This window comes from Eptatretus burgeri, chromosome 15, assembly GCF_056783735.1.
Source record: "Eptatretus burgeri isolate ZD-2024b chromosome 15, Ebu_testis_v1, whole genome shotgun sequence".
Lineage (NCBI taxonomy): Eukaryota > Metazoa > Chordata > Myxini > Myxiniformes > Myxinidae > Eptatretus > Eptatretus burgeri.
This window is the reverse complement of record NC_140975.1, coordinates 33,453,768-33,477,363: the sequence shown is the minus strand read 5'-3', so window position 1 is coordinate 33,477,363 and position 23,596 is coordinate 33,453,768. Positions and strand designations below refer to the sequence as shown.

Genomic DNA, 23,596 nt, shown 5'->3' with positions numbered 1-23,596 from the left:
AATAAATAAATAAACCACACAGGCCGTTTCTTCGCTCTCACGTGCCCGTATGTGCGTGACCCGGAAGTTCGATATTATTCAGTTACGATTATTCGCAATTTAGTTTTAATACCCAATTATTCAATTAGCGCCAACGTATTTTACCTTTTCGCAATGTCGTGGCAAATAACAAAAAAAAGAGAAGAGAAGAGAAAAAAAATTTACTTCCTGGTTCGGAGCATACCAGCACTCTGATCTTACCGAAATTTATACACAGTCTAATATGAAAACGATCATAACTTGGGCAATTGTGTTTATCTATAAATGCGCATAAGAAATCAAGAAATTATTAGAATACATGAAGTCATCACTCTCCGGAAGCCCGTACGTTGTAACCCGTAATGGGGAACGCGGCTGAGCTTACCTTCCCCATCGGCCATGCAACAACGTGTCTTGCTATTGGTTTGGTAAATAAATGGCCATAACTTGGGAAGCACTTGTCCGATTAATATCAAACCTTGAAAAGGCACATCCTCAGGTCCCCAGCAATATACCTGGCAAGTTTCAATTATATCGGACCAGAGGTTGTAGAGAAACAGCGGTCACACACACACACACACACACCTGGAATTATAGATAGATGTCAGATGGGCACAGTGGGCTCTTCCTCTCGCTTTTAAACTACACACAAAAAAGACACCGAGCTAGCCCAAATAATAAAGCATATCCCACGAAACGCAAGCTATACTAGTCCGGAAATGCAGAATGAACTGATCTTCACATTGAGTAATGTTGTGACGGATGCCATCGTGGAAGAAGTAGGCACATCGTGGTTTACCATCAAGGTGGATGGGACCAGGGACCCCACTGAATGTGAGAACATGTCAATCATTCGCTTTGTATCGGCATCAAATGAAGCAACAGAGCGTCTACTCACAATAGCTACAGCCGATGCTGGAGATGCAAAAACAGACAGACCTAATAATTGAGAGCTGACAAAAACAGGACTCGACACGTCAAAAATATTATGTCAGGTGTACGACGGGGCTTCGGTAATGGCTGGGAAGCATGGTGGGGTGCAAAAGTTGTTGCAAGAGATATTGGAAAGAGAAATCCCCGATGTGCACTGCTTAAATCACCAACTCCATCTGGTAGTTATCCACGCACTGGCAGCAGAGAAAGCTGTCACTGATTTCCTCGAGGTTTGTTGTTGCCTGTACAAATTCTTCAGAAAGCCCACTGTTGCTGCACAGTATAAAAGGTGAGCGGTTAAAACGACTTCTTGATCAAAGGTGGACGGGACATTTAGCCACCGTGTCTGTGATCATAGGATCTTTTAAGGATATCACATCCTTGCTGTCAGAGATTGATGCAGAGCGTGCCTATGGTGCAGAGATTAGGATGGAGGCTATTGGGCTTTTGCGGGAAGTCTCTAGGCCTGCCTTCATGTTCATTGCTATCTTTGTACAAAAGCTGCTGATGTTGTTAGATGGCCCGAACAGACTCTTGCAGGCAGAGGACATGGACTTGCTAACGGGGTTGGAACTGGTGGCGAGTGCCACAGAGTGCGTGAAGAAACTCCGCTCTGAGGATGAGTTCACTGATCTGTGGAACAAGGCCAACGATGCTCGCACTTCTACACCTGCACCACCAAAACAGACGCACAATGCATAAGAACTTGGAACAGTTTGTAGTTTTGGAGACTACAGGACAAAACAATGACAATGACAAGACGGAACTGCAGAGGGTTTTTTACAGCGCAATTGACACTGTGCTTGGCAAGATCACTCAGCGCTTCAGTGAGCACAACACACAACTCGCCCGTTCACTCGCTGCCTTGAATCCTGAAAATGGCACGTTTTTGGATCCCCACTTGCTCCAGCACATCATGACATTAACAAAGTCAACCATCAGTGAAACAGTGTGTGATTGCAAAGCAGTTTATTCGCTCACAGACAGAAAAGCAGCCAAACGAGAGATGGACAACACAAAAACTCCTCTCAACATACCAGAAAATGCTGGAAGCCATGCCAAGTGTAGTGACTGCTATGAGACTTGGACTAACATTTGGTGCGTCCACTGCCATGTGTGAAAACTCATTCTCAACAATGAGGAATGTCTTCACTGACCATCGACGGTCCATGCGCCATGCACGCAAGGCACAACTGGTACAGCTGGCCTTCGAGAGAGACCTCACACGTAAATGCCTGAATGAATGGAAGGAGAAGATCCTCAGAAGATTCCACACCGAGACGCGTCGCCTGCAGCTCTTCTGACAGCGAGTACAGCGGTATAAAAACTATACGAGGAGTTCAGATTGTGTGTGTGTGACTGCTGGTGATGCGTGTGTGGTTGTGGTTGCAGTGTGATTGTGGTCAGCACCCGCCGTGGTCGGCTGCTTTGTACTTCTGATGTTTAAGTTAAATGTTGTTTGGTGCTTTGCATATCCCATATCTAGTGCTTTGTGCATAACCATACCTCTGTGTAATTGACTGCTTTAAATGCGGACTTTGTGGTATCTTCAGGCTGGTCGTATTTGCTGTTGATAGTTTAACGTGATGATCGCAGGTCAGAGCTTACTGTATCTTATTTGAAAGTGCACTGATTCCGGTGCCAACCTCCCCCGTTTCGTCATTGTATCTCTGGTATATTAATTTTCTAATGCCAATTCTTGACAACACCTTGTATAAGTGCACCTGAATTGGTGCCAATTGTCTAATCATTGAATACTTGCATTGTGAATGTGCCAGTTTGTTGCGGCTCTCCTGCATTCAAATAATTTTAGGCCAGAAACATCGGAACATTAAATCGAGCTGAGATCAATTTGGTTAGTATGCGACGGCAACCTCAGTATAGATGCGTCAATGCTGCATGAATACAATAGTATACCGGGTTATCAAAAATAATAAATATAATAATTGTGCCCCCCCCTCCCCATCCAGTTCATATTTGTTGCCCCCTTAAAACTGAGCCTTGGCTACGGGCCTGCGTAAAACTGTACGTGCACTTAGGGTGGACAAGGACACCTATGTGCAAGGAATCTGTGAGGGGGTAGAGCATCACATGTGGACAGGTGATTCACGTCCCGCTTACAGGGGAATTCACGCATTGCGTTCATCCAAGCCCATCCCTCGGAGCACTGCAGTTAAAGCAGAGAGTGGTAGGCTCTTGACAGAGGAGTCTGAAGTGAAGGCCCGCTGGGCTGGTTACTTTGAGCGGTTGTACCAGGCTGATCCCCCAGCTGTCGAGTTGGACGTCAAGGGTGTTACAATCCCTGTTGCTGACCCTCGAATCAACTGTGGTCCACTTTCGCTTGTGGAAACACGGGCTGCGGTGAACCAGTTGAAACGGGGCAAAGCTCCAGGGATCTGTGGCATCCATGCCAATTTCTCAAGGCTGGTGGAAATGCTGCAGTAGTGTCGTTGCATGCAGTTTTGTGCTCTGCCTGGAACACAGGCATCATCCCAACTGACTGGAAGAGGGGCCTTGTTGTCCCTCTCTGGAAAGGGAAGAGTGATCGCCAAGACTGCAACAACTACCGAGGGGTGACGCTGCTCTCAGTGCCAGGCAAGGTCTTTGCTCGGAGAATTCTTGATAGGGTTCGCCACCATCTGCTTGAGCACCAGCGTCCAGCGCAGTCAGGCTTAACACCAAAGGTCAACGATTGACCGTATCCTTGCCCTTCGTGTCCTCACCGAACGCAGACGAGAGTTTCGGCAGGGGCTGCTTGCAGCCTATGTTGATCTCTGTAAAGCGTTCTATTCAGTGAATTGGGATGCCCTCTGGAGGATTCTTGGTCTTCGTGGGTTGCCACCAAAACTGATCGATCTGATGTCTGAACTCTACTCTGGTGCTGAGATTGCTGTGAAGTGTGGTGGTACCATCTCTGACTTATTTCCAGTTGTTACTGGAGTTCGTCAGGGGTGTGTACTGGCCCCCACACTTTTCAGCACTTGTATGGACTGGATTTTTGGGAGAATGTCGGAAAGATCAAGCTGCGGTGCATCGTTTGGGAATGTCAAGATCTCGGACCTTGATTTCACAGATGATGGTCATCTTTGCGGAGACTTTAGATATCCTTTTGGGGCCCTTGAGGTGCTGAATGAGGAGTTGGAGCCGCTGGGATTACGGGTTTCTTGGATCAAAACTAAGATAGATCCAAGCTTTCAATGACATCTTGGATGCTGCTGTCCTGTCTGTTTGTGGTGAGGATGCTGAGGTCGTGGAGAGATTCACTTACCTTGGCAGTGATATTCATGTCTCTGCTGGCTGTGAGTCAGAGGTCAATAGACGTCTGGGTCGGGCCTGGACAGTCAGATTCACAAGATCATGGTGCGTGGCGCTGCCGGTACCTGAGCGGGAGGACGAAAGTCGAGTCTTCAGGTCCTTGGTGCTTCCAGTCTTGCTCTATGGATGCGAGACTTGGACTCTGACCAAGGATCTGAGACGGACACTTAATTCCTTTGGTACCAGGTCTCTTCGGAGAATCCTTGGCTATCGCTGGTCAGATTGTGTCCAACGAGCGGTTGCCGAGAAAGACTCGGATGAGATTTGTTACCTGCATGGTCCGTGAGCGTCAGTTGCGGCTGTATGGACATGTGGCTCGTTTTCCTGACGCTGATCCTGCTCACCAGATTCTCTCAGCGAGGGAGTCTCATGAGTGGAGGAGGCCAATGGGCTGACCACATGCCTCCTGGTTGCAGCAGGTTGACCAGCATCTCAAGGAGATGGGGATGGGCCTGGCATCTGCCTGGGGGAAGGCCAGACGGAGGCCCCTGGAGTACCGGCGGAAAGTGGACGCAGCGACGTGCTGTTCTGGCACATGCTCCCATACCTAACCTGACCTGATCCTAGGATTCTAAGCCCACTACCCTAACCATTAAGCCAACACCAGGCATTCTGGGCAAATACTACACCAATTTATCACTCAATGTTGGACGCAGATCTAAGCATACCCGGCTCAGTCTATCAATATGCCAGTATATCAGTATTTAAATAAAAAATTTGGCCAATATCCCTGGGTGCTCACCTGGTGGAATAATGATACTTAGGAGGAAGTCAACGTGGGACAGGATCAGCAAATTCCTATTTTGGGGAGCTGATCACCCCCCCTCCCCTGCCACCCCAGATTCCCATTTTTTTAAATAGCGTGAACAAACTTTGGTATTCACAGGTGATAAAGGTTGTGGTCAAGTTTCATCGGAATTGTGCACGTAAGTAGATGATAAATGGGGTTTCTGGGACTCCGATTCAAATGAATGGAAAAAAAGGGAAAAACGACTCAAGCCCCAAAAGCCCAAAATAGGAGACCGATTTTCTCCCCACCCATCCCCTTCCCTCCCATACAATCAAATGTAAAAATGAGACGAAGATTGACACAGATTAAAGCACTTCCCCTTCATATTTTAATTCCACTCAAAGAGCGAACCAACAAATATTTGCCCATGTTCTACTTTAGGGAATAACTTAATTTTCTTGCAACATTCATTTCCATCGAGTATATTCTCTTTCTTTTGTGCTTGAAGAGATAGTGAAGTTTAAACAGCTTTTAAATGCAAGTTTTCTCAAATTCATTCAAAGCAAGCAATTTCATTTTCATGTTAAAATGAGTCAGTCTGGAGTCAGCCAAGCTGCCTCGCCCGAACCAAGCCAAAAAAAAATCCAAAGTCATTTCCTATGTGGGACATGCCCTGAAAAAAACCATTGTTGTGAAATCTCCCATCAAGTTGCATATTTAAACCAACTTGTGTGCCAAGTGCATTTTATTTAGAGAATTGATTGTGCAGATGTTAGATTTGATAAACACATACCCCCGTTAGTACTTTACTACTCATTTATTTATCAAAAAAATTATTTGATACTAATCATAATTATCTGTATTAATCTGCAATTCTGTTTCTTCCAAAAGCAAACAATATGTATCAACTTCTTCATTCTCTTCTTTCAATGTGTAGGGAAGTATCCACTTGATTAGACTTTATAGTTTCCTTATGAGCACTCAGGTCAATCGCATAGATTGTATACAGACTTATAAATGCTACATATCCAATATGGGTTCTTTATTTCCATTGCTTTCACACACCTTTTGGTAAGACTTGTATGCTTCAGCATAATCATTTTTTTCCCCAATTAATTTCCAATCTAACTTGTTGATAAAATGTTCCACCTCGAGAAACACGAAGTTGTTTCACCTTGGAATTATCACTCAATGCATAATTCTTATCAGTTGCAGTATCACAATCTGTTTTTTTAAAAATGAGCCACAGATATCATGGCTTTCCTTCCAGAACACCCAAATTCCACGTGCAAGTGGTTTGGTTCAGTTTGACGTGTTGGCATCTTCTCTTAAGGTAGGATACATTGAGTGGCTTCTTTGAGTCAAGTCTTCTATTCAAGATCTCTTTTGTTTTAAGATTCGGAGTATATTCACTAATATACCAACCAATTTCATCAATTAGAAATTTATTCTGATCACCAAAAGCATTAGCCACACAATCTATTTTCATTATCATTCCTTTTCAGTTGAAATCTAATTTCAAGACCATACAGAACTTTATCATAATCACAAAATCCAAATATACCTTCAAGAGGAACTACCACAGTAAAACTATTACCTGTTTTTGTATCATCATTATACATTCCTTTCCTTTGACTGTATCCTGGTTCCGTGTTTGTTCCCGTTACCATATCAGGAATAAAACCTTAGACAGCCCCCTTCCCCATTCAAACACTAAATGAATATAGTGTAAATTTCATCATTTCAGATGTAGCAGAGACATAATCAACCGCTTCAACTTCTTGTGTTCCAATATATAAAACGAACACTATCAAACATTTTCCAGAAGAAATAATTTACAAGTGTAGCATTTGTGGTATTCGCAGCCTTAGTGAATGTAAATTTACACAACAAGAAACTTTCGGATAGATTCAAATAAGTCTGTTGATTATTTATTTCAAAACTTTTTGTTCCATTTGTATTCCAGTCTGTTCCAGTTATGGCATTTACCTTGAAGTAGTCTTCTTTTTTAGTAGAGTTTGAGATGACAATGGTATCATCCAAATCATAGATACGAGCAATTGCTTCCATACTTGTATTTATTTAGGAAAAAATACGTTTTATTAAAAATAAAAAAAAAAATAAAAAACTTTTGAAACCCTGACCCAGGTATTTGAATTACTTTCTGTCATTCTTGGGTAAACAACTGAGTTTTGCCTTTCTTAATTTCTTTTATTGCTTGCAATTTATGAGATTCCTTTTGGGCATATTTTATACTCTTTATAGCACCCACGACATTTCCGACAGCAGAAGCAGTTGAACCAATTAGGTCTTTACATTTAAGAATAGTTGAACCTATACCCATTATAGTATCAATTATCCCATCTCCTTTTTTTTTTTCTAAATTGATGTCCTACACCCCTTTGTCTCAGGTTTATAGTATCCTCTACCAAGATACATACCTTCACCCTTGTAGTATGGGGAAAGGAACATCCCATCCCTTGTAATTATTTTACATTTTCCAAACTCGTGTTTCTTCACGATAACCATCGTATTTATTTCTTGGAAAACTTCACGCAGGTGAATTCTGATGGATATAATTTCTCCATTAAAAGAAATCATGCGACTATCTTGGTCGGTTATCCTAACCTTCACTCTGTATATGGTTTTTCCTGACACAGGTAGATAAACTGCACACTGAATATTCATCGTTTTGAAGAGCCTTCACAATATAATCAGGGGGTTGATTAATCTCTTCCAGTTGTTGAAATAATCCATCATCATGCTCTAATTCTTCTTAAGTCATTTGACTGAAATCTTTTAACATTTGAAGTTTTTTTAAGAGTATATTCTACTGTGGGAACTGTGGAAGCATCTATAATTTTTTTTCTTGGAAAGTTTTTTTAAAAATTTATCTTTTCTTTCAAATGCTTCTTCACCCATTAGTTTTTGTCTGCATTTCTTCTGTACGTCTTCCTGTTGTTTTACAATTTTTGAAACCAACTCTTGATGCTCCTTAAATCTTCTTGTTCTTTCTTTCGCATCCATTTATTTATTGGAAAATATCATTCACTGAATTATAAAGGTCAACAGGGAAATTTTCCTTTTCTTTATCATTAAAGTAGATGTGTTCAAATAAATCCTTTTCTTTAAATATTTCATCAAATTCTTTATCAACATAAATACGAGTTGCAATTTCTTCTTCATTAATTTTGTATCTGCTTTTTATACGTTTGCGTTGAGTTTCTACATCAACATCAAAACCGAATGATAAAATATCTTAATCCCATTAAAACTCGGATACAAACCTGTACAGCATGTTACTGTACTGAATACTGTCGGCAATTGTAACACACATCCAAGAGAGACGGAAGACACGTTAGTTTTACCTTTGTCCTGTTGATGACGGCCGTCGGTGTTGTTCGCAGCAGCTTACAATCTGCTCTCGCATCGATAATTATAGAAAGGTGAATAAATAGCGTTTGGATTTTATAAATACGTAATCATTGCATCGATGTTATAATTTACAAATGAAGAAACGAGCACCTGTCAATTGTGATATATATTTTCGGAACAGTGCGATTGTTTTAACAACATAAAAAGCTTCACTAAAAACAAATTTGTGTTTTAATGTTGACTAAGAACAACGATTTATTCGCGGAATTCTTCAATTCAAAGATAACTTACTTACGAGAAGGTAAACGTGCAAACATTGGTTCAGTTTGAAAGCCGATTTAGCACGATCCTGCTTTTTTTTGCCATGACATTTTATGGACCTCAACGATCGCATTATAACACAGCCACACTGTCGTTTATTATCATTATGAAGTGTTATGTACTGCACAGTGTACATAATTGTATGTGCTATTTTTATACGAGGCTACATCACTCGGCGATAGGAATTTTTCAGAGCTGGCAGATCCGTCGTATATGCGATCCGTCGTTGCCCGGAACGTCGTGAAGCGGCGCATGACTGTAAAGTAAAAGTTTACTTCAAATAAAATGAATCTTTGGTATCATCGTCGGTCCTTTCATTGGTGTTTTCACAATCTATAAAACTCATTTAATTACTATTGTTTGAACACAAACTTTCGGTATCATAATTGTCTTCTGTTCCAACAGAGATACCATCATAATCTTCAGTTGAATAATGACTCGTATTTGATTAGTAGAAAAAAAAAAACCATTACCACCTATATACTTTTTTTCATGAACAGATTCAACTTCATTTTTTATATTAAAGGTAATTTTAAAATGATCCTTCACTACTATTGAACGAAATGTCATTTCACCTGATATATTAACATCCTTTATTTCATCAGGATTTAAATCTTTAGGGTTGTTGAAAAAAAAAATACAAATTTCTCCTTGCATATAACAGATGGTCTTATCTTTTCTTTCTAAAACTCCATCCATAAGGTTTTTCTTTTTTTAATACTTTTTCTAGTTTTGAATATATTGCCAGAAGGAGAGGAGAAACTTTTGTTAGAGCTACTTTAATTGAAGTTCTTCCAGATATACTAAGAGCCCTTCCACTGAAGGAAATTGAAGAACTCGTATTATTCACCATAATTGTTAATATCCAATAGCTGTTATATTTATCATTATTCAATTTGACATCCGACATGTTTCTCAGTATCTTTTACAAATGAAGAGATTGATTGAAACTTGTCGTTTGTGTCTTGATGCATTGTATTTATTAAATGAAAAAAGTTGGAGGATAAAATTGTTTTAAGCACAGATTCACCAATAAATTAAATGGAATTTTCATCAAGAAAATTTTATTTTAAACAAAGTTTTGTTATATAAATATGGTGAATACAACGTACTGCAATGTTTGTAATCATGAATACAAGTATTCTAAAAAAACACCTTCAAACCAACAAACACACATTCAATCTTTTCAGACAAATATCTCCACTTGACCAAGAAACAAAACATTGTGATAGATACGATAATGATATTCTTTAAAAAAAATTTTTATAATAAACACCTTCAATCACGCAAACACAAGAACAATGAAGAAAGGGAAGGTGCCACTAAATTCTCCATTGAAAACAGTGATGGGGCATTTAAAGGACATAGAAAAATAAGCTAGTTTTCACTTTCAAGACCCTGGACCATCTTCAATCATGGAAGCTGTTGATGTGGTTAAACAAAGTATTGAAACTATAATTAAATATACCATCAGAGATGGGGAATCCCCCACCATTGAAATATAATTGAAATCAAATAAGTGGTTTTCCATTTATTACAAAAAAAATTCTCAAGATGGCCGCCCCATTCGGCCATCTTGGATCCGGCCACGCCCAAAATCAATAGGGTTCTTCCTTTTCAGGTGGTACATGCGTGACCCAAATTTTAAATCGATATGGCGAAAAAAAATTCTCAAGATGGCCGCATCAGTCGGCCATCTTGGATCCGGCCATGCCCAAAATCAATAGGGTTCTTCCTTTTCAGGTGGTACGTGACCCAAATTTCAAATCGATATGGCGAACAGTTTACGAGTTATCGCACTCAGCAATAAATGTTGATGCCCAGCCGGCCAGCAGGACGGACGGACCGCCCCAGTCGGCCATCTTGGATCCAGCCACGCCCAAAATAAACAGGGTTCTTCCTTTTCAGGTGGTACATGTGACCCAAATTTCAAATCGATATGGTGAAAAAAACAATTTTTTCAAGATGGCCGCCCCAGTCGGCCATCTTGGATCCGACCATGCCCAAATTCAATACTGTTCTTCCTTTTCAGGTGGTACATGTATGACCCAAATTTCAAATCAATATGGTGAACAGTTTATGAGTTATCGCACTCACAGCTATAAATGTTGACGCCATGCCAGCCAACCGGACGGACGACAGCCCTAGTCGGCCATATTGGATCCGGCCACGCCCAAAATCAATAGGGTTCTTCCTTTTCAGGTGATGCATGTGTGACCCAAATTTCAAATCGATATGGGGAACAGTTTATGAGTTATCGCACTCACAGCTATAAATGTTGACGCCCAGCCAGCCGGACGGACGGACGACCCGGGTGATAATATCCCCCATCCGCCACACGGCGGGGGATAAAAACTCATAAAATGAAATGAAGACTTTTAAGTTTGATATAGGAGTAAAATTGAATATAGTAAGAGAAGGCGATGAGACTACTCCCTACATGAGGACAAACCCTCACTTTATCTCATCACTTCAAGATTTTGTAAGATGTGATGTTTACGATGAACTGCAGAGACAAGAACAAGATGTTGATAACACTGTCGTAGGTCGTGGATTTGCCATTACAAAAATAATCTTTTTAGATATACACATCTTAAAATCATATCCTCTTCAAGCTTCTTCTTGTATCAATTTACCAAAAGAGATAAAACTTAAGAAAGCGGTTGTTAATATTCAAAACAAAGATAATAAATGTTTTCTATGGTCTGTTCTTGCTCACTTACATCCGCCACAATGGAAACCTGAAAGGGTTGAACATTATAAGAAATATGAGAATACATTAAATGTTAAAGATTTAAAGTTTCTAATATCATAGAGAGATATTCCTAAATTTGAGAAAATGAATGATCTATGGATTAATGGAAACAAAGTTCAGATATTAAAAAATTTCAAACAACTATAAAAATGATGAAACACATTGACCTTTCCTACTTTACTTAAGGAAAAAAAAATCACATTATGCTTTCATCAAAAATTTATCAAGATTAACCAAATCACAACTATACAAGAGAAAATGTAAAACGTATCATTGTAAGAGATGTCTCAACTCCCATCACACAAAAGAACGATTAAATAAACATCCGAAATATTGTCGTAATCATAAATCAGCCTTAATCAATTTACCAAAAGCAGGTTCAAACATAACATTCAAAGATTTTAACAAATCTATAAAACATCTGTTTGTGATATATGCTGATTTTGAAAGTATCCTTGAAGAGAAAGATAATGTTTCTCCAAATCCCAATAAATCATACACAAATAAATATCAAAAACATACTCCTTGTGGTTTCTGTTATTATATCAAATCATCTGTTGGTGATGAATATAAGTTATAACTTTATAGAGGACAAGATGCCTCAGAGGAGTTTGAAAGATGATTGGAAAAAGACTGCATAAGACTAAGAGAAATAATGGTTAAAACCGATAAACCAATGTCATTAACAAAGGGAGAGAAAAAGGAATTTAGAAAGAACAGTATCATATTTGAGGAGAAAATTGAGGGAGAGATCAAAGTTAGGGATCATCGTCATCTTACTGTAAAATATAGAGGTCCAGCTCATTCCCGTTGTAATCTTAATTCCAAGCCCCCAAACTTTATTCCTGTCTTTCTTAACAACGCTCATGATGACACACATCTATTTATAAATGAACTTTCAAAGACATCTGGAGATATTTCTGCCATTCCAAACACAGATCAAAATATATCTCATTCACAAAAGAGAGAGGAGGAGGGGAGGGAGCGAGAAGAGGAGGAGGAGGAGGAGGAGGAGGAGGAGGGGGGAGAGAGAGAGGAGGAGGAGGAGGAGGAGGGGAGAGAGAGAGAGAGGAGGAGGAGGAGGAGGAGGAGGGGGAGAGAGAGAGGAGGAGGAGGAGGAGGAGGAGGAGGGGGAGAGAGAGAGAGGAGGAGGAGGGGGAGGAGGAGGAGGGGGAGAGAGAGAGAGGAGGAGGAGGGGGAGAGAGAGAGGAGGAGGAGGGGGAGAGAGAGGAGGAGGAGGGGGAGAGAGAGGAGGAGGAGGAGGGAGAGAGAGGAGGAGGAGGGGAGAGAGAGGAGGAGGAGGGGGAGAGAGGAGGAGGAGGAGGGGAGAGAGGAGGAGGAGGAGGAGGGAGAGAGAGAGGAGGAGGAGGGGGAGAGGAGAGGAGGAGGGGGGGAGAGAGAGGAGGAGGGGGGGAGAGAGAGGAGGAGGAGGGGGGGGAGAGAGGAGCAGGAGGGGGGGAGAGAATTCGGATCAGGAATGCTACACGCCCACTTCTGATCCGTCCAATCAGCAAGCGCGGGGCGGTTTGGCCCCGCCTCCAGGCACGTCGGTGTAGAATCGTGATATGCAAATTCTAGGATCAGGGGAGACTCACGCCCCTTTTTCTCCGTCCAATGGGCGAGCATGGCTCCACCCCCGAGCTCGTTCTGATCCAGAAATTTGCATATGGGTTCTCCTGCCAGCCTATAAAGCGCCGAGCGCGGGGCAAATTTGGCAGTCAAGTCGGGTCTGGAGAGTAGGAGTCTGTCGGGATGAACAGTCTGTCGGGGAGCTGCAGAGAGGAAGCCTGGAGTGCGGTCGAGTCGGTTTGAGCGCAGAGTCGGCCTTGGAGGAGCGGGGAGTGAGTCGGGAGGCGAGGGCGTACAGGTGGTTTGCTGCAGTCAGCTGAGGAGAATGGGGGAAGAGACCGAGTAGCTCGGGTCCGAGGCAAGGAAGACTGCGGTCGGCAACGAGCTCGCGGTGGAATCGCTCGTCGCGGGACCCAAGCAAGCCAGCTATCCTCTTTCCCCAGAGCATCAACAATTCCCCCCCTTACCCCCCCCCCCCCCCCGCGCTGAGATAGTGCGAAAAGGGGGCCCCGTTCCCACCCCACTCCAAGCAGTGCCAATGAAACCCGTGAAGGAGCACGAAGTCGGGGCACCGCCACATTTGCGGCTCAGCACAAAGACATGGGTAGGATCCACTCGGTCTCGTGGACCTGACCGCTCTTTCAGGTCCCGTGCAAATATTGGCCCACAGGCCCCGTCTGCCCCCTTGTCTTTGAGGGTGGCCCTTTTCTTTTGTTTCTGTGTAAACGAGTGTTGTTGGCGCCATCTGTAAAGTAAAACTGTGTAAGTGTTGCCGTGTGCTCGCGTAGTCGGTTGTATATCTGCATTGTTGTGTTTCTTTTGTTGCAATTGCTGTAGGTGCATTCTGTTTAATTGTATATGTGTGCTCTCCGCGTGCCGCGGAATAAATGTGCATTATGTTGAACTGTTTTCCCGTTTCGCTTAGTCTTTTCTTAAATTGAATCTCCATCTTGCTTCACGTAAAGGGTTCGTAGTGGGCTTAATACGCCCGATAATTAATCGGAACCGTCGAGGCCGATAACACCGCTCGGTTATCCCGATAGTACGGAACGGGTCGCTTAAGTGGCCCGTGTCCGGAGTCGACCTGCGGCGAGGTGCGATCGCCTGGTCTACCCTCCGCGTGGGTACTTGGGTAGGTCGAGTTTGGCGAACAACCCGATCCCACGCGGGGGGGGGGGCGATTGGCACGATCGTGGTGAGGCCGAAAGGCCCACCCGTGACTAGCTCCCGGCGTTAGTCCGAGAGTGTCACAACAGAATTGTCCGTCCGGTGGGCGACGTGCCGCGATTCGAGTTACGTGGCCGTTCGCACGCCGGCGGCCGCGAATTCGCAACAATATTATGAACAGATTTGGATATTGGGCCATTTCCAATTCAGCCAATGATGGCTGTGGCAGCCATTTTCCACTGCCATCAAAAATTTGAGATGGCCCAATATCCAAATCTGTTCATAATACGATAGGCTACTCGTGTGCCAAATTTGGTGCTTTCTTCACAAAATGCACAATTGTTATGCTATATTTAGCTAAGTTGCCCCACTAACAGTCTAATATAAAAGGTAAATCTACAGAAAAACTTCTTACTACTTTAAATGATAAAGTTATGTTTTGCATCAAAGGAACTTGAGACAATATTTATCTGCTGGGTTGAGAGTGGAAAATTCATAGGATTTTGAAATCAAAACAAAGTTATTGGTTGAAGAAGTATATTGATTTTCATACAAAAAGGGAGAATGGAAGCAAAAACAGATTTTGAGAAGAACTTTTATAAATTCATGAATAATGCTGTATTTGGAAAGACTATGGAAAATGTTAGGAATCAACAAAACACAAGACTTGCTACATCTTGGAAACAGGCTTCAAAGTTAATTAATAGACCAAGTCTTGAGTGAGTGGAGGTGTTTTCAGAGAACTTTTGTGCTATTTATTTGGAAAAAAAAAGTAATAATAATAATTGAAATGGATAAACCTATTTATATAAGAACATAAATTCGTGACTTGTCAGTCGTTAATGTATGACTATTACCATAATAATTTCAAATTGAAGTATAAGGATCATGTGTCATTGTTATATATGGATACAGATAGTTTTATATTAGAAATTAAGACAAGTGATGTATATGATGATATGATACAATATGTCAGGTGATGTGTTTTCATCAAAGAATAAAAAGGTTATTGGAAAGTTTAAAGATGAATTGGGTGGGAAGGTCATGAGTGAATTTTCGGATTGAGATCAAAGTCTTTTGCTTTCACGTACATTGATACTAATAACAGTGAAAGGTGTGATAAGAAGCTAAAGGGAATAAAGGAAAATACAAGTCTGAAGACAACAATGGTTCACGAGTGGTATTTGACGATGTAGATTGTTTCAGAAGTCAAGGATGAGACAATGTGATAATTTTTGACCGTTATAACAAGGACAAATGTGTCCAAGAGCAGCGTCCTAAAGGTTTTGTCGGCTAAAAAAATAATAAATAAAAAAACAACAACAACCCGATATTTTGTCACGTGCCTTGATGAAGCCAATAGCGAGACCCGTCATAGTGTATTTGCGTATTTACGAAATATCGTATATTTCAAGGGCGTAGCCAGAGGTCCAAAAGCGATGAGGCAAAAAGAGGTGATTTGGTTGATGTGACGGTGCGCGTAGCGCAGCGTTGCGAGCGCCAACGGCGCAAAGCCATTGCGGCGACAGGTCTGGGGGCCGCTCAAGGCCCCCAGAAGCCAATGCATTTTTGATGCCCAGAAACCTATTCATGGCTAATTTCAATGCTCAAAATTTTAAAATGTTAATGTTCATTTCAACCACATTAATCATGAAAATATAGATATATCCATACAGTCAAACAGTAAATTTTGTGTCAAAACATTTTAGCCCCCATGGTAAACACACCCCACACCCTCACCATGCCCGACCCCACATGTTCTCTCATCATTCAATCGCAATGACAGAGCCAAGTGCACAAGCTGGTGCCTCATGAGATTAGTGTACTGGGAGGAGGGTTGTTCAGTCACTGTCTGGGGGAGGGGGGGGGTATTGTCCTATTTAGGTATTGTGATAGGAGTGGAGATAAGAGTATTCAGAGCACTGCCGGGTAGCTTTGATAGTTTACTCCCCAGGGAGCTCAGATGGCCAGAGGGCTCAGGCCAGATCATATTTCAGGAAATGAGCGATAAGACAATTTCCTCGTCTGCCTCAGCCTGGCTACGCCCGAGTATTTACGAAATAACAATATATTAAATGGAATAATCTTTAAATAGGAACGTGAACTTTTCGAAACTTTAAAGCAAATGTCCGAATATATTTAAAAGTTCATGATAGACGCTCTCAAAAGGCACCCTTAATGCGAGGATGTGTACAAGTGCTTAGTATTTAAGGAGATCCGGATCGTGTATATAAAGGTTTTGTCTTCACAAGAAGAACAAGAAGAACAAGAAGAAGAACAACGCCGAGCTCTCTTAGAGCAGCGTTCGCTATGCGAGACGCTGCTAAAAATGATAAACATGATGTGGTATGGGTGACAGGTTATTAGCTGCAAAATGTCGAAAACCCGGTTTCGTTCAACAACTTTCAAAGTTTGACCTTTGCATAACCTTTAAAGGTCACAAAACAATGTTGTGGACATTAAAATAAGGAAACAGAATATGTGCTAAAGCTTATTGGAGTTAGTTAGAAGGTCGAAAACCCGGTTTGATTCCCACAACTTTGAAAGTTTGACCTTTGTGGCCTTTAAAGGTCAAAGGTCAAAGATTATGACCTTTGGTGCAAAACTTCCTCCGGAACATTCCAGGAACAATACAACATCATATAGGCTATATGAAATTTCGCACTCCTCGGATTATCCATACTTTGATGAAATCAGCGTAAAAACAAACTTGAAGGGGGCGCCAATGGGCAAGGTGTTCGAGATAAAGCAAAATGGTTTCAAGACTTTAGGTGGGGAATGACCTCAAGATTATGTATAAAATATATATATATATATATATATATATATATATATATATATATATATATATATATATATATATATATATATATTGTCATCCCAGCTCTAAAAGTTTAGGCGGTCATATGATTATGTCAAAATTCGCAATTTTTAAAGTTTTTGACCTTGTGACTGACACAAAAATGAAAAATCAGACAAGTCTTAGATAATTCATTTTTATTTTCAAATACCAAAGAAGCCATTCCATTCAGTCAATTCCCAAGGAGTAGATCTTTCATCAGACAACCCCCTAAAATGACTATTTTTGGGCGTGGCTCCACACACAATGGGTGCAGCACGCCCTCATTCAGGAAAACACAACGAGACAATGACATCAAATACATAACCAAGTTTCATCAAGATCGGATCAAAGTGCACAGAGTTATGCTCTGGACAGACACACAGACAAGCCAGCAGGCGGACATGGGTAGTCGATCAAGTCGAATTTAGTCGTTACTAGCCAACAAAAGCGTCCATAGCAACAGTTCTCTCGCACAACTAGGACATACCATGAACCTACCATACCAGTTTCATGTATGTCTGACTCATAGTCTGAGATATAACGAACTTCGTTTTTTTGTTTATTTCGACCAGGGTTCATTCAAAGTCTCTTCTCCGACAGTTTTCATGGGAGCGGGCTAAATTTTTTTTGTCAAGGAGGCTGAATGTGTTGTCCACAAACTATCATAGTTTGATTTTTGAATTTCAATATTTTTTTGGTGAAAATTTCAAAGGCCCGTTGCTCGGCAACCGAGGGGTCCATATTTACAGTTCTCAAACATGCACAACTTGGTCATGGTATGAACCTACCAGAGTTTCATCAAAATTGGCCTACGATTAACGGAGTACTGGCCTGGACAGACAGATGACAAAGACGGAAAACCTGACAATAAGGGTAGATAGACAGACTACCCAACATAACGAATATAGTGGTCACTCTGGCTGGCGCTCGTGAACCAATAGTGGTGACTTGCTCGTGAACCAAAAGTTGCATTACTCGAAGAGCACGACTTGCATACCAACTTTCATTCGAAACAGTTGAAAACCCAAGGAGCTCGATGCCGAATTTATTGATTTTTTGACATTCTAAGTTCGTGACCTTGGGACGAAAATGGGGAAAAAAAAAAAAAAAAAAAAAAAAAAAAAAAAAAAAAAAAACGAGCTCCGTGGGGCTATGCAGGTGCCATTGGGCTAACCAAATACCGAAACCTCTGCCAGATTCAACAAACCCCCTCAGAGAAGATGCAACTTGAAACCGGCTACCCCCGAAAAACACACGTTTTTGGGCATGGCTCCACCCATAATTGGCGTAGCAGACCCATTCTCCAGAAAACAACTAGATCATGATACAAACCTCGCACCCTAATTTTATCAAGATCGGATCAAAACCCACGGAGCTATGCTCGGGACAGACAGACACACACCCATAACGAATATAGTGGTCACTTACTGACTCGTGAACCAATAATTAAGGAAATTACAAGTCTGAAGACGGCGATGGTTCACGAGCAATGTAGACGGTTCGCCTTTTTTATTTTTTGACCTTCGAGGGGACACCACGGGAAAAATGGCGGGAATTGGGGAAAAAACGTAAATGATGAAAGTTGTAGTACTCGAAGAGCACTACCTGCATACCAACTTTCATTCGAAACAGTTGAAAACCCTAGGAGCTTGATGCCCAATTTATTGATGTTTGACATTTTCTAAGTTCGTGACCTTGACACGAAAATGGGAAAAAAATAAAAATAAAAAAATTAAAAAAAAACGAGCTCAGTGGTGCTATGCAGGTGTCATTGGGCTAACCAAATACCAAAACCAGTCAGATTCGACAAGCCCCCTCAGAGAAGGTCAGGTATGGGAGCATGTGCCAGAACAGCGCATCGCTGCGTCCACTTTCCGCCGGTACTCCAGGGGCCTCCGTCTGGCCATCCCCCAGGAAGATGCCAGGCCCATCCCCATCTCGAGATGCCGATCAACCTGCTGTAACCACGAGGCACGTGGTCGGCCCACCGGCCGCCTCCACTCATGAGACTCCCTCGCTGAGAGAATCTGGTGAGCAGGATCAGCGTCAGGAAAACGAGCCACATGTCCATACAGCCGCAACTGACGCTCACGGACTATGCAGGTAACAAATCTCATCCGAGTCTCTCTCAGCAACCGCTCGTTGGACACAAAATCCGACCAGCGATAGCCAAGGATTCTCCGAAGAGAACTGGTACCAAAGGAATTAACTCTCCGTCTCAGATCCTTGGTCAGAGTCCAAGACTCGCATCCATAGAGCAAGACTGGAAGTACCAAGGACATGAAGACTCGGACTTTCGTCCTCCCGCACAGTTACCGGCAGCGCCACACTCCATGATCCAGTGAATCCATGACTCCCCAGGCCCGACCCAGACGTCTATTGACCTCTGACTAACAGCCAGCAGAGACATGAATATCACTGCCAAGGTAAGTGAATCTCTCCACGACCTCAACATCCTCACCACAAACAGACACAGACAGGACAGCAGCATCCAAGATGTCACCGAAAGCCTGGATCTTAGTTTTGACCCAAGAAACCCGTAATCCCAGCGGCTCAGACTCCTCATTCAGCACCTCGAGGGCCCCCAAAAGGATATCTAAAGTCTCCGCAAAGATGACCATCATCTGTGAAATCAAGGTCCGAGATCTTGACATTCCCAAACGATGCACTGCAGCTTGATCTTTCCAACATTCTCCCAAAAATCCAGTCCATACAAGTGCTGAAAAGTGTGGGGGCCAGTACACACCCCTGACGAACTCCAGTAACAACTGGAAATAAGTCAGAGATGGTACCACCACACTTCACAGCACTCAGTACCAGAGTAGAGTTCAGACATCAGATCGATCAGTTTTGGTGGCACCCCACGAAGACCAAGAATCCTCCAGAGGACATCCCGATTCACTGAATAGAACGCTTTACAGAGATCAACATAGGCTGCAAGCAGCCCCTGCCGAAACTCTCGTCTGCGTTCGGTGAGAACACGAATAGCAAGGATACGGTCAATCGTTGACCTCGTTAGTGTAAAGCCTGACTGCTCTGGACACTGGTGCTCAAGCAGATGGTGGCGAACCCCATCAAGAATTGTCCGAGCAAAGACCTTGCCCGGCACCGAGAGCAGCGTCACCCCTCGGTAGTTGTTGCAGTCTTGGCGATCACCCTTCCCTTTCCAGAGAGAAACAACAAGGCCCCTCTTCCAATCAGTTGGGATGATGCTTGTGTTCCAGGCAGAGCACAAAACTGCATGCAACGACACAAGTGCAGCATTTCCACCAGCCTTGAGAAGTTCAGCATGGATGCCACAGATCCCTGGAGCTTTGCCCCGTTTCAACTGGTTCACCGCAGCCCGTGTTTCCACAAGCAAAGGTGGACCACAGTTGATTCGAGGGTCAGCAACAGGGATTGTAACACCCTTGACGTCCAACGCAACAGCTGGGGAATCAGCCTGGTACAACCGCTCAAAGTAACCGGCCCAGCGGGCCTTCACTTCAGACTCCTCTGTCAAGAGCGTACCACTCTGTGCTCTAACTGCAGTGCTCCGAGGGATGGGCTTGGATGAACGCAATGCGCGAATTCCCCTGCAAGCGGGACGAGAATCACCTGTCCACAGGTGATTCTCTACCCCCTCAGATTCCTCGCACATAGGCCTCCTTGTCCACCCTCAGTGCACGTACAGTTTTACGCCTCAGCTCCCTGAACAGGTCAGCTCTGCCATTCAGCCTGGCCCTGCGACTCTGGTCAATGGTTTCCAGTGTCCCTTGAGACAAAATTCTTTGCCCTGTGGTGAGTTCCAAGACATCCACCGGCAACATCAAGGATGGTAGTCTTGAAGGCACTCCACAACTCTTCAGGACCCCCCAAAGCACCGAGACCCCCCCCCCCCCAAGTGTCCACTCAGCCTGTTCGCAAACTCCTTAGCTACTCTCTCATCCCTGAGCTTGCTAACATCCAGCCTAGGCTGGGATGGTACCATTCTCCAGGATTTAAGGTGCAGCTTTAGAGTTGCTACAACAAGCCTGTGGTCAGTATTGAGCACTCCGGTAGACCCTGCAGTTCTGGATCATCCTCCAGCGACCGTCAATGAGGACATGGTCAATCTCCTTTGCCGCACCGCCAGCGTTGGAATACCAAGTCCAGCGATGAGCTTGTGGGCGCTGAAACCATGAACCAGCCACCCTAAGTCCATGACTTCTTGCAAAGTCAAGGAACTTAGTGCTATTCTGGTTCATAGTTCCTGACCCATGGGGACCAACACACACCTCATAACCATCCCTATCAGTTCCAGTCGATGCATTGAAATCCCCCAAGACTAGAAGTGTATCTCGTCTGGGGCACTGATCAACCACAGACTCGAGCGTGGCGTAGAATGCATCCTTCACCGTGAGATCACTCGCCTCAGTCGGAGCATAAACAGAGACCAGGGAAATGACGCCTAAGGAGTGACGAATCCTTTATCTCATAATACGCTCGTTGACCGGTGGTACCTCAATTATCATTGGGGTCAGCTTATTGGACACAGCGACAGCAACTCCTTGGGTATGGTAACCATCAGAGCAACCAGACCAATAGTAGGTGTAACCACCCACTATTATCTCGCCGCAATCCGGTCTCCGAACCTCAAAGAGAGCTGCATTCCCGATGTCCAAACGCTTGAGCTCAGATGATAAGAGACAGGTGATCATCCTCTCTTAGGGATAGGACATTCCAGGCACCCACCCGAAGGGACCGCCTCAGGTTAACCCAAGGAGACCGCCGTCTGGTGGACGACACCTCAGCACCACTCCGACACTCTCCCGCAATCTGACCCAGGGACGTTACCCCGTGGTTTCCCTCCTATCAAAGATTGGGGGTCCCGAAGGCTTTGCCCCAATCCCATCATCCGGTGCGCTGCCCTGCGAAGGGAAGCTGCACAGGAGGTACTCCCACGGAGTGGGTTTTCTGATTTTTTTGCGTTTGTGTTTTGCGGAATGAAGGGTTTTACGGTGGCCGGAGTGCAAATCCTGCCACCAACCTCCGAATAAAAAAGTAACCCAACTGCAGGAGGACGTCTGTCAACACAGTTGGGCACAGAGAAGATGCAACTTACAATCGGCTACCCCCTAAAAAACATGTTTTTTGGGCGTGGCTCCGCCCATAATGGGCGCAGCATGCCCATTCTCCAGAAAACACAATGAGATCATGATATAAACCTCCCACCCAAATTTTATCAGGATCTGATCAAAACCCACGGAGCTATGCTCGGGAAAGTCAGACACACACACACACACACACACACACACACACACACACACACACACACACACACACACACACACACACACACACACACACACACACACACACACACACACACACACACACACACACAATATAGTGTTCACTTGCTGACTGGTAATAATGTTTAAAGTTTATTGCTTCACAACTGTTTCACCTTAAAGAAGGAAGAGTACAGAAAAATGAATACAATAAGAAGTTACAAGTCTGAAGTCAACAATGGTTCACGAGCGGTATTTGACTATGTAGATCGTTTCAGAAGTTAAGGATGAGACAATGTGATAATGTTTGGCCAAGTTATAAAAATGATCAACATGATGTGGTACGATTGACAGGTTATTAGCTGCAAAATGTTGAAAACTTGGTTTCGTTCAACAACTTTCAAAATTTGACCTTTGCATAACTTTTAAAGTCACAAAACAAATGTTGTGGACATTAAAATAAGGAAACAGGATACGTGCTATAGCTTATTGGAGTTAGTTTGTCGAAGGTCGAAAACCCGGTTCGATTCCTACAACTTTTAAAATTTGACTTGTGAACTTTAAAGGTCAAAAGTCAAGGATGCCTTTGGTGCAAAACGTCCTCTGGAACATTCCAGGAACAATATAACGTCATATCGGCTACATGGCATTTCGCACTCCTCGGATTATCCATACTTTGATGAAATCAGCGTAAAAACAAACTTGAAGGGGGGTGCTCCCAGTTGACAATTACAATGGAGAAACTGGGAGCATCAATCCCAGACTTCAGATTGAAATAAATTTAAATAAAGTAATAATAATAATTCAAATTAAAATATTGTAGGTGTAAGAATGGTTCAAAAGCAAAACTTAACTCACATCAGCATCACTTTCCCCTCCAATACTGATGTTCCTTCGTTTCTTCAGAATCTCATCTTTCTTGGCTTTCCGAAGTACTACAGTCTCGTCCATTGCACGGCGCCGAATAGTCTAAAAATAAAATAAAAACAAAAAATACCCTGGATATACATGTTCATATTGCAGGCTCATCTGCAAACTTCAATCCAAAACAGGAGCACAAGCTCAACTTAAGACTTTTTTTTTTTTAATCATTTTTATTTCATCTATACATCTGAAGATATGTAAAGCAATGCAAATGGGCACTATGAAACGCATTGCATCTTTCTGGAGAATACAGAGCCATCCAACCCATTTTAGCCTTGGATGTTGTTAAAGATCCTAATCTTTGTTTACCTCCGCCACCAAAAGGAGGTTACGTTTTCACATCTGTCTGATCTCAAAAAGTTGTGGATGGATCCGGATGAAATTTGGTGGGCAGG

The 23,596-nt window shown here is 43.0% G+C and overlaps 1 protein-coding gene across 6 annotated transcripts in view; it reads right to left on the bottom strand.

The window, feature by feature from the left end:
- The window catches only part of LOC147011890 (importin subunit alpha-1-like), a 97,724-nt gene that overhangs the window by 56,644 nt on the left and 17,484 nt on the right, over positions 1-23,596 (bottom strand). For all 6 annotated transcript variants that reach the window (XM_085857390.1, XM_085857394.1, XM_085857386.1 and 3 more), the window contains exon 3: positions 23,136-23,246. In XM_085857390.1, coding sequence (XP_085713516.1) covers positions 23,136-23,246 — 111 coding nt within the window. The remainder of the gene's footprint in view (positions 1-23,135; positions 23,247-23,596) is intronic.